The 12,932-nt window shown below is 35.9% G+C and overlaps 1 protein-coding gene across 13 annotated transcripts in view; it reads right to left on the reverse strand.

The window, feature by feature from the left end:
• Window positions 1-12,932, reverse strand: part of DNM1L (dynamin 1 like) — a 51,189-nt gene that overhangs the window by 24,849 nt on the left and 13,408 nt on the right. For 8 of the 13 annotated variants that reach the window (XM_072798405.1, XM_072798404.1, XM_072798400.1 and 5 more), the window contains exon 2: window positions 3,187-3,334. The exons of 1 other annotated variant lie outside the window; for it this stretch is intronic. In XM_072798405.1, the coding sequence (XP_072654506.1) occupies window positions 3,187-3,334 (148 nt within the window). Of the gene's footprint in view, window positions 1-3,016; window positions 3,335-12,932 lie in introns of those variants that run through there. 4 more of the 13 variants (XM_072798409.1, XM_072798406.1, XM_072798408.1 and 1 more) reach the window with 2 other exon arrangements.

Below are 12,932 nucleotides of genomic sequence, written 5' to 3' on the forward strand. Positions count from 1 at the left end.
AATGATAAGTTTAATGCTTATCCCTAATATTTTAAACCTTTTTAAAAAATCAAATGTGTAGAAACCTGAACACATTTCAAATGCACAGAGCATTCAATTATTAAAAATTTACGACTATAATTCCCATTATAATTAATTATAATTAAAGGGATGTATAGATTTTAATGATATGAATAAAGCATACTATGTGTCAGAATTTACTTATTTTCCATTACAACTAATTGTTTTACTTCTGGTTTCTAGTTCTAACACAACTGTATTAAAATTAATTCACTCTCCAAAAATTTGCCTTAAGTATTAATATATTTGATCTATGACTATGCGGAAAGAGAAATTGCCTGGTATAAAAAAATCTACAAACCATACCAAACATATCTTTCAAAACCTTGAAAGTAAATATATACAAGTTTTTACCCTATTCATAAAAATTAAGATTTATAAGGGATTATTATATTCTTTGAAATATATACTCAATTTAAAAGAACACCATAAAAACAATTTTGGTTTTTAATCAGCATACTACTTTTGGATTTCACCTAAAAAGAAATCTAAGGAAAGCCTGATTTATTTCTTTACAATATATGAAAGATAATCATGAAGTTCAAATTTCAAATTAAACCACCATCTTATCCTAAAACAGTGTGAATATGTTTTTAATAACGTTTTATCAGAAAAGGGCAGCCCGGGTGGCTCAAGCTGCCTTCAGCCCAGGGCATGATAAAGTCCCACGTTAAGGCTCTCTGAATGGAGCCTGCTTCTCCCTCTGCCTGTGTCTCTGCCTCTCTTTCTCTGTGTCTCTCATGAATAAATAAATAAAATCTTTAAAGAAAAAAAAAAGATTTTATCAGAAAATTCTTTTTAAATGGCAAAAGGGGTGCAAGCTGAGAAATTCTACATATTGACAATTATTAATTATCCTATCTGGTTGGCAGAATGAAGGATTCCACATTGAATAAAATTTCCTGATAATTATACATATTAAACATTAAATACTTTATTTTAGTCTGTTTTGATGAACCCATATCTAAAATGGATTATACTACTTCATGTCATCCTAAAATATACTGCTCTTAAATTAACCTACTATTGATAACTTGGGCCTTTCTTACATAACAAAGCCCTCTGAGGTTATAAATCCCTATACAAAATGGTTAGAGACTGATTTTTTCTTTTTTGAAAGTTCTTCCATCTGGTTAGGTTTTCTTCCCTTTCTCCCCTCTAGTTGTCAGAATGTCAAGGAGCTCATACTCTTCTGGCTAACTAAATATTTATCTGCTTCATTGTTTCTGATTTTCTCTGAATTACAATGATTTATGAGAATAGATTATTTATCCTGAGGATAAAGAGGCTCTGATGAGAAACTGAAGAACTATGCTAGTTATTAATAGGACATACGAAACTTAATACTGAAAACTTATGAAATCTATTTTGTGTTCTCAGTAGCTGAGTTGTCATTTTAAGTGAGGTTTTATGTTTTTTACATAAAATATAAGCACTAAGCTTTGAAAAAAATATATATATCCGTTAAGATATGCAGATTTGCTGACCACCACCAAGAGGAGAGGAGACACATCAACGAAACATAGAGAACATATAAGCAGAGATACTGAGGAATTGACACTTCCGTAGTTGGAATGTATAGTCTTTTCTAAAAACACTGCCCACCTCTGCAAATAGTTTCTGACATGCAGGATATCTATCATCTGCCCTTTTCATGGTGACTGAAGAAAATAAAAAGTTAAACGAAAGAGACCTAATTAATGCCATATAGTTTCTTAAAGTCTTAGTTTAAGGGATCTGATAACTAAGTTAGTGGGAATGAAATTTTAAGCGTTATTCTACATATATGAAGCTGAACCATAGGTTAGTACAAAATGATTAAATTCCAGGCTCAGAATTTCAATAATTAAGAAATATTACAGAAATGGAAAGTGATGAAAAATATACCCAGACACACTACCTAATATAATTAAGAGGCTCCTACCTATCCTCTGGCAGTCTATCCAAAAATACTACTTGTTAACATGTACAACTCCATTAACTTGCTTCAGTAATTAACTTTCTACATCATGATAGGTTTTTTTAATTTCCCTAAAAAAAAAATAAATCAGGTCATCACCACCAATGCTCCTATAATAATGGAAAATAAGATACAAATTAAAGGAACTTCAATATCATTAATACTATCATCCTTTCTTAGATCAGAATCTAAGAAGTAGAATAAAACTGCACTAAAAACAGATCTCTACAGATAAGTAACAAACATGGTACTCTGCTGCAAAGTGATAATTAGAGCATTTTACAGACTTACATAAATAAGAAAGTCTGAGTTAAACACTGAACAAGAAAGATTATATTTTCACCAAACATTTCAACTCCACTCATATAAATAGGACACATATTTACAAAGCAATTTAATATCTGTTTATAGACATAGCATTTCTCAAAATATTTTCAGTTTAACCAAAGAAGGACTGCTATAAAGGACAGTACATATTTTCTTATCTTAATGTCCTACATTTACTATTGTAGGAGTGGGTGGATCTTAAAAATCAGAATACTATGTGCTACGTAGATGTAGGTAGCCTTACCAAGAGAAGGATATAAAAAAATAAAAATTTAAAACTCTTTCTAAAAATAATATTTTATTAGCTTGAAGGGCAAAAGATTTCAAAATTAGCAGGTACATGGTGAGACCAGAAAAGGGAAGGTGAGATAACACCGCTGTACTGAAAAGCAAGTCATTTTAATTGTATTTAAAATCTTTAAACTAGATATCTAAAATGATTAAATTTCTAAATCAAAGTTAAAAAATAAAATTATTTTCAACACAAGTGAGAAAAGCTTATTAAAAAACTCCAAAAGATACAAAAACTTCTTTAAAATAACTGATTCCTATTATCAAGTATCTCACTAAATCCTCCATAAGTATTAATAACAGTATACTAATAAGCTGAATTATGAAAAAGGTACTATTCCAAACATGTCTACTCATGGTCCTCAAAACAAAACTTACTCTTTTTCCACAAGAGAAATGACGCATTCATTCCACTTCTCTTCACAGGACTTCTGCTTTTGTTATAGCCACTGATTTCTGTCTAATCAATTCATGTATTTTTTTAAGCAAATTTTTCAAGCAAATATGAAGAATTTTTAAATAGTTTTTATTCCAATTCTAAAATTTACCATTTTCTTCTCCTGTTGTTTTTCGCTTATCTTCGGGTGAAACATGGACTAGCTGCAGAATGAGAGGTCTCCGGGTGACAATACCAGTGCCTCTGGGAAGCAGGTCCCTCCCCACTAGGCTTTCTAGCACTGAGCTCTTTCCACTGCTCTGAAAACAGAATACACAGGAGCAAAATTAGTGTGTCCACAGACTTTTTTTTTTTTTTTTTAAGATTTATTCATTTGGGAGAGACAGAGAAACAAGCACGAGCATGGTTCAGCAGGAGAAGGGGCAGAGGGAGAGGGAGAGGGAGAAAGAATCTCAATCAGACTCTCCGCTGAGTGCAGAGCCTAACACAGGGCTCACCTGTGACCCTGAGACAACAATCTGAGTGGAAACCTGGACACTTAAGCAACTGAACCACCCAGGCACCCCTCCACAGACTTTTTTGTAACTCAGTAAGACTATACTAAGAAAGCACCATACGAATAAATTAAAGGGAAAATTATTGCAAAGATGTTTAAAATCAAAGTTTAGTTACATTTTCTACTGTGATCTTTGTATCTTTAGAATAAAAAAAACTCCCAAGAGAGAATATCAAAAATCTCACTCCCCTGCAAAAATTTTTAAAATAAAAAATAAAGTCCCACTCCCCTATAACTTTCCCACCTTTTTTGATACTCTCTCAACCAGGTTTTCAAAGCCTGTATAATATTGGTACATAACATTAGGCCTATGAACGTAATTACTTTAAATAGGGTAGTTTTATATGTATTTTTCTCTAACATGATTTTTAATATAGCAAATGGATTATTTCATATCAATATAGTAATTTCTGTGTTTAATAGTTAAGTAGTATTCTATTATTTGTAAAGTCAAATCAAACACTGACTTGGACATTTAAATGGTTTTTGCTACTATTAACAATGCTGGGGAGCTCCTGGGGAGCCTGCTTCTCCCTCTGCCTGTGTCTCTGCCTCTCTCTGTATGTCTCTCATGAATAAATAAATAGAATCTTTTAAAACAAAAACAGAAAAAAACAATGCTGCAGTACATGTGCTTTATACATATAACCTTAATCATTTTATTATCTTATTAGATTTATTTCATTAAATGAATGGCTGTGATTAAAGAGCATAGAGATCTTAAGCATTCACAGATACTGTCAGACTGCACACAAGATGGCAGGATCCCACGTAATTTTACTATACTCCCCTTGTAATTTTCTGCAACCCCATCAGCACTGGGCATTATCGCTTTTTTGAACCTTTACTACTTTGATAGATGAACACACTGACAGCTCATTTAAATGTACCTTTCTGCGGTGCCTGGGTGGCTCAGTCAGTTAAGCATCTGCCTTTGGATAAGGTCGAGATCCTGGGGTACCGGATCCTAGGGTCCACCCCCCTCACCCCCAACAGGCTCCATGCTCTGCAGGGAGTCTGCTTCCCCTGCCCCCTGCTCTTGGGCATGCACTCCCTCTCAAATAAATAAATAAAACCTAAAAATAAATAAATAAATAAATAGAAATAAATTTACATTTCTTTACATTACATTTCTTGAAGTCAAAGATCATTTTGTTTAAAGGCTTTTTATATTTTTCAGTGATTATTCAAATGCTGGCACTTTATGTTTCTTATTAGCTTACAAAGCTCTTTATCCATTTAAGTATTTCATTTTTTGTTGTATCTCCCAAATTTTCATTTTGAAAATTTCAAAGCCAAAAGAGTTTTGAGAATATTAACAGTGAAATATTTGTATCTTAACAAAGATGCACCAATTAACATTTTGACATATGTGCTTTATGTCTGTTCTTAAACACAAACACTTCTTTTTTTTCTGTTCTACTTGAGAATTAATTATATATATCATGATGCTTCATCCCTAAATATTGTAGTGTATCTGTCTCTAAGAAGATCCATAAGGGCATTCTTCTATACAACCATATTCAATGATCATACTCTGGAAACTAAGCATAAATAGAATACTAAAAAACAGTAGATTATCAAATAATATATAAATCCCTAACCTATACATCTTAAATGTTTATACTTTTCTTTAGTTCATAGTAAATATTTTCTGCACATTTTCTCTGTGCTATACTTCTTAGTCAAAACTAGTATAACTATTACTTTCATATTTTCTACAAAGGCAAAAATCCTAAATTCATCTATTGAATCAGAAAGAGTCTACAGAAAGCAGATGGTCCACTCAAGTTAGGTTAATTTAAGAAGGGTTTATTTATGAGCAGACTGTTTACAAAACTGTGAATAAGGCTCTCGGAAATCACAAGGGATAGTACTATAACCCAGACTAATAACAACAAAGAAGCTGTTACCACCTAAAGGCCCTGAAGACTAGAACTTTGAAAAGAGGGAGAGCCAGCCCAAGGAAACCACATACAGAGCCTGAGCCACAGGAATAAATATCCAGGGCTCCCCATTTCCAAATCCAATCTGATGCCAGAGGACATGGAGTCCCATTCATGTTGTCCAGAAAGGTCTCATCTCAGAAAGAACAGGAATGTTGACTGGAATGGTCAAATTGAAGATTACATGTCACACTTGGTATTGCCAGATTTTAGGGTCTCAGTTTATTCCTCTCATTAAGAAAAATAAAGTGATTTTCATCATTTCTGTACTCACTTTGAGCAAAATGGAAATTTCCTGTTCTTTAATTTATGCATTTTGATAGAACCTGTCTGTTAAACAAAATGAACCATCTAACTCCTTGCATTTTCAAATTTACAGGCATAACTGCTTATAATATTCTTAGGATAGTTTATTTTTATTTTAATATTTTGTCTTTGTAGTTTCTTATAATCAGATTTTCCAGTTGATTATTAAATTGATTTTATTGGTCAAATCTTTTACTGATTTCATCTTGTAGTCATCTTTCTAATACTGTTCATTACTACTTCTTCTTACCCCCCCTTCTAATAAAAGGAGTTATTTATCTTTTCTTTTCTTTAAAAACTCCTGAAGTTAAACATTTAGCTTATTTCTCTATCTCAGCTACCAACATTTGCCTCATCCATCCCATACACACATACATACATTTCTCAAACTGAGTTGTCTCTATCTTTTCTTCTATACCAAGAATGTATATTCTAACAATTGTGTATTCTAATTCACAATTACTTATTTGCTTAGCCTCCAAATATTACCAATGCTACCACTACCAATAAGATAGCTGAGAATAATTTTTTATATATTTTGCAAATGATATCTCCATTCTTTCCCACCTCTTTACAGACCATGTTTTCCCCTTTTTTAACCATCATTTGGCTCTGCAAGTATGTGTCATGCTAACATCAGTCCTTACATTAATTCCTTTAGTCATTTTGATTCTCTGAAGTTGTTCTCTAATAGATTCCTCAGAAAGAGCTAATATTCTTCAAATTCTAGCATACATGTAAGTTTGTGACCTTTCTACTTGAAAATCGGCTGGATTACATATAAAGCTTGGGCCCATATACTCTTCAATATCTTAGGTATAAAATTCCACAATGAATTGTATCTTCCTTCATAAATTTTATGAACATATCTTCTCTCATGAATGGTTACTGTTGAAAGGTTATGACAATAATCTGATTTTCCTTCCAAGAGACTTTGTGACTTCTGCCTGCACATCTAAGGACTTTTTATTTTTCTTTTAAAGTCTAATAATTTTACTAGACTATGTTTGTCTCAGGGTTGGTCTTTCTGTGTCAATGCCCTCAGGTATGTGATGTGCTTTTTCAAAATGAAATCCCAGGGATGCCTGGGTGGCTCAGTAGTTGCGCATCTGCCTTTGGCTCAGGTCATGATCCCAGGGCGCTGGGATAGAGTTCTGCGTCAGGTGCCCTGCAGGAAGCCTGCTTCTCACTCTGTGTGTCTCTCATGAATAGATAGTCTTTTTAAAAAATGGAATTCTAAATGTGTTTTTAATTCAGTTAAATTTTTAGTAGCTGTTTGTTACCTTACTATCTTTTTTTCGTCTTTGAAGGACTCCCATTATACACATGTTGGATCTTCTTTACCTGTATTCAATATGTTAGCTTCTTTTCTTTCTTTCTTTTTAAGATTTTATTTATTTATTCATGAGAGACGCACACAGAGAGAGAGAGGCAGAGACACAGGCAGAGGGAGAAGCAGGTTCCATGCAGGGAGCCTGATGTGGGACTCGATCCTGGGTCTCCAGGACCAGGCCCTAGGCTGAAGGTGGCGCTAAACTGCTGAGCTACCCAGGCTGCCGTTAGCTTCTTTCAAATTCTTTTTATAACTCTATCTAACCTTTATGCTTAACATCTTGTTCCTTTTCATCTTCCTCTCTTATGGTACTGTCATTTTTTTTGCTCTTGTATTCCTTCCATTTTCTTCATTTCCAAAATTTTCTTCATTTCTATTATTTTATTAATAAGTTCTATCACCTAGGTTTTTTTCTTTTATGCAAACTTGTTTTTTAATACCTTGTTGTAATTATAATGTCTTGTCTTGCCTTTAATCTTAATATCTAATTATTTTCATCTGGATATGTCTTCCTGGTGTCCTTTCTTGTCTACAGGGCTATTCTGAGCCTCATTCTTCTTTAAATACTTTGTGAGATTTGACAATTTTTATCAGGATTTTATCTTCCTTTGTCTGTATTCTTCAAGGGGAGCTCAGTTATATTCTCGGTTCCTTTGCACTGTGAGAATTGGTCCTGGAAAGAAGCTTTGGTTGGATAGTTTTCAAAGTTTCACAAAGGTGCACTAGTCCCTTAAGACTTCACCACAGACTCTCTCACTCATCCATTATCTGTGTGTGCAAAATGCCACCCAGTTTCAGCTGGTATTCTTAAACTGGCCCTCCAAGATTTCCAGTGACTGCCTTTTGCCTATTTTACGATTCCCGGATTCATCTGATGTTCCACTGCTTCCCTCTTCTTCTTCTTGAATAGATAATAATACACAGGTCTTGCAGCTGTTTGTGGTTTGTCCCCAACCTAGTGGTATGGGGGATTTACAAAGAAACACAGTCAACTAATTTTCTTGTAAATGTTGTAGGGGCACCTGAGTGGCACAGTCAGTTAAATGTCCAACTCTCAGTTTCAGTTCAGGTCATGATCTCAGGGTCCTGGGATTGAGCCCCACATATGCGGAGTGCAGAGCCTGCTTGAGATTCTCTCTCCCTCTCCCTTCTGCTTGTGCGTGCTTTCTCTCTCTCTCTCTCTAAAATAAATAAATAAATCTTTTTAAAAAACGTTGTAAACAATCATGGGTTTTGGGTTTCCTATTCCATTTGTCCCATTTTATGGGAAAGTCAAATAGAGATTAGGAAACCATTCTATCACTGCTGTCATCTCAGAAACCATAATTGGGAAATTTAGCCCACTTGCAAATATTGAGACTAATGCTTAGTATTATGTTTTTTTACAATATTCAAACATGAAAAAAATAAAGTAGATACCTACTATACTATGGATTAACCTCAAAAACATTCTGCTAAGTGAAAGTAAGTCACAAAAGGCCACGTATTTATTTGATCCTATTTACATGAAATGTCCAGAACAGGCAAGAAAATAGATGAAGTGACCAATCACTGGAGATGGAGGGAAATGGGGTGTGATAGCTAATGGATACAAGGTTTCTTTTTAGGATGATGAAATACCTAAAACTAGATTATGGTGATGGCTGCAATTCTACAAACATGCTAAAAACTACTGATTATACATTTCAAGTGGGTGAACTTTATGGTAATATATACCTCAACATCAATAAAGCTATGACAAAACAAAGGAGAAAATAATTTCAGATGAATTACATATTTTTAAAAGTACTGAAAAACATTAAAGTATACTTTTCTGACTTTAAGATAGGGAATGACTCCCTATTATGTAAAATGTATAAACTAGGGGAAAAAACTTGATAATTCAACACAGTAAAATTGAAATTTCTTTTACTCATACAAAAGAACTAGAGGAAAATATATGTGATCCCCATAACTGACAAGAACTAGTAAGCAAAATGCCAAAACAATGTCTACAAACCAGTAAGAAAAAGATAATCTAGTAGAAAATAATGTGCTGAGATAGGATCAGAAACTCACAAAAGTAGAACTACAAAGGGACAAGAGAAAAGATGCCCACATTCAATAATTAGGGAGGTATAATAAGAATCACCATTAAATACCATAAATTTAAAACATGACAATAAACAAGAGTCCTGTCCACGATGCCAGCTTAAGAAGATGCTGAACTCACCTCCTCCACAGACACATCAAATCTATACCTAATTATATACCACTTCCTCTGAAGAACTGGGGCCTGCCTAAATAGCTTCTACATGACAAAACACAGAAAGGCCACATCAGCAAGAGAGACAAAGAAACTAGACACTGTAAGGAAGGGAACCTCTACCTCCAACTCTGTGAACTGCAGTAGAGAAGGATAGTACAAAGGAACAATGGGCAGATTCATCTGCCCTGGAGCACAGAAAAAAGCTCTGGTCTAAAAAAGCAATTAGCATATAAAAGATCCAGCCATACAACTCCACCAAACAGTGAGGGAGCTGCTGGAACTCCCTCCAGGTTGGAGGGGCTGGCAAGTGCCACAGTTTACATTCAACTTCTACCTTGACAGTGCAGATGATGGGTGCAGGGTTCCAGGTGTCATAGTCAACCTGCCACCTCCAAGAGTACTGGGTCCCTAGCCCACACCAGTCACAGCCATGCCATTAAGGCAGCACCAGTGTGGCACACACCAAAACACCCTTGCTCAGCAGTCAGTATAGCTCCAGCTGTCATGTCAAGGTGGCATAGGCACAAAGTACCCCAGAACACTACAGACCCACACCACTTTGACTCCTGGCACAGAACACTCCAGGATTACCTGGCTTATATCTTCCTGGATTCAGCCACTCTGCCAATGCACCTCCTGAACAGAGCACCCCAGGAGCCCCTGGCCCATGCCTGCTTCAGTTCCAGCTACCCCACCAGGGAATCTCCTAAGTAGAGCACTTCAGATCCTCCATCCTGTACCACATCCTGGCTGCAGTCACCCCAAAAGGGCATCCCCTGCATGGGTGCTCTAGGACACCCTGGCCCACACAAGCATTGGCTCTAGTCACCCTGCAAGGGCACCCCTTGCACTGAGTACCCCCAGACATACCAACTTGCACCCACTTCAGCTTCAGCAATCCTGCCAGGGAATCCTCTGTGTGGAGAACCCAGGGACCAGCTCATATCCACTTCAGCTTTAGCTGCCATACCAAGGTGCCCTCTGTAGTGAGAGACCCCAGGTTTGCACCCACTTCATCTTCTGTGCTGTGCTGCCAGAGCACTCTCTGAATGGAAAGCCCCTGGACCACTCTGGCCCATGCCCATTTCTGCATTGGCTATCCCACTGGGGCAGCCCCAGCAGAGTGTCCCAGGACCCTACTCCAGACACAGCTCCAGCCAACCAAAGTCACCAAGCACACACAATCTATACAAGAGATGATTATACCCAAGACCACACTTTCAAGTTTAGTAGAAGTAGCTGTCCTATCCAATTCATACAAAGAAAGTCAAGCAATAGGGGCACCAACGAATATGCTTCAAACAAAAGAACAAACCCTCAGAGTAACAACTATATGAAACAGAGATAAGCAATAAGTCTGATAGAGTTTAAAGTAATGATCAAAAGATGTTCACCAGACTGCAGAAAAGAGTGGGAGAACTCAATGAGACCTTCAATGAAGAAATACCAAATACTGAAAAGATGTAATCACATTTGAAAAGAACAAGAACTTAAATAGAAAACACACTAGAGAGAATCAACACCACATTAGAGAATACAGAAAACTGGATCAGTGATCTGGAAAACAGGGTAATGGAAAGCACCCAAGCTGAAAAGCACAAAGAAAGAAATTTTTAAGGTGGCAATTAGACTAAGAGATCTCCTGGACAACATCAAGCAAATTAACAGTCACAGTATGGGGTCCCAGAAGGAGAAGAGAGAAAGAAAAAGGCAGAAAATGGGGATCCCTGGGTGGCGCAGTGGTTTGGCGCTTGCCTTTGGCCCAGGGCGCAATCCTGGAGACCCGGGATCAAGTCCCATGTCGGGTTCCTGGTGCATGGAGCCTGCTTCTCCCTCTGCCTGTGTCTCTGCCCCCCTCTCTCTCTCTCTCTCTCTGTGTGTGACTATCATAAATAAGAGAGAAAGAGAGAAAGAAAGAAAAAGAAAGAAAGAAAGAAAGAAAGAAAGAAAGAAAGAAAGAAAGAAAGGCAGAAAATGATATGAAGAAATAATAGCTGAAAATGTCCCTGACCAAGGGAAGGAAGCAAAAACATCCAAGTTCAGAAAGCACAAAGAATTGCGAACAAGAGGAACCCAGGAGGCACATACCAAGACAACATAATAATTTAAATGGCAAAAGTTAAAGAGAGAATTTTTATTTTTTTAAAGATCTTATTTATTCATGAGAGACACAGAGAGAGAGGCAGAGACATAGGCAGAGGGAAGAGAAGCAGGTTCCATGCTGGGAGACTGATGTGGGACTTGATCCCAGAACTCCAGGATCATGACTTGAGCCAAAGGCAGATGCTCCACCACTGAGTCCCAAAAAGAGAATTTAAAAATTAGCAAGAGAAAGGAAAAAAGTTACATAGCAGAGAAACCTCATAAGGTTATCAGTAGATTTTTCAGCAGAAACTTTACAGCCAGAAGAAAATGGCATGATATATTCAAAGTGCTAAAAGGAAAAAAATCTACAACCAAAACTACTATGCTTGGCAAGATTACCACTCAGAATTGAAGGAAAGATAAAGAGTTTCTCAAACAAAAGCTACAGAAGTTCATCAAACTAAACTAGCCTCACAAAAAGTGATAAAGTGACTTCTCTGAGGAGGAAAAAGCCATACTCAGAAATAATAAAAGTATGAAAAAAGAGATGTAAAATATATACATAAAATATGAAGGAGTAAAAAAGACTTTTTTAGAATGTATTCAAATTTAAATAACCATCAACCTAATAAAGACTGCTATATACTTAGGATCCTACACATGAATCTCATGGTAACTACAAACCCAAAACCTATGATAAATACACAAAAAATGAAGAGAAAGAAGATCAAGCATAACAATACAAAGTCATCAATAACAAGGAAAAAGAGAAAAGGAAAGGAACAGAGAAGAACCACAAGAACAAACAGAAAATTATTAACAAAATGGCAAAAAGTACACACTTACCAATACTTATTTTAAATGTAAATAGACCAAACACTCCAACCAAAAGACAGGGTGGTGAAATGGACTTTAAAAAGAAATTACTCTGGGGGCAGCCCAGGTGGCTCAGTGGTTGAGCACTGCCTTCAGCCCAGGGCGTGATCCTGGAGACCCGAGATCAAATCCCATGTCAGGCTCCCTGCATGGAGCCTGGTTCTCCCTCTGCCTGTGTCTGTGTCTCTCTCTCTTTCTGTGTTTCTCATGAATAAATTAAAAAAAAAAAAAGAACTCATTTATACACTACCTACAATAAACTCCCTTCAGACCTAGATACATAAAAACTGAAAGTGAAAGTATGGAAAACGACAGACCATGCAAATAGAAATGAAAAAAAAAAAATGCTGGAGTAGCAATACTTCTATCAGAAAAAAATAAACTTTAAAACAAAGAGTGTAAAAAACAACAAAGAAAAAAAAAAACAACAACAACAAAGAAGGGTATTACATAATGATAAATAGGTCAATCCCACAAGAGGATATAACAATTATAACTATCTACATACCCAAAATCAGAGCACCTAAATACATATAGCAAATATTAA

This window comes from Canis lupus, chromosome 25, assembly GCF_048164855.1.
Source record: "Canis lupus baileyi chromosome 25, mCanLup2.hap1, whole genome shotgun sequence".
NCBI lineage: Eukaryota > Metazoa > Chordata > Mammalia > Carnivora > Canidae > Canis > Canis lupus.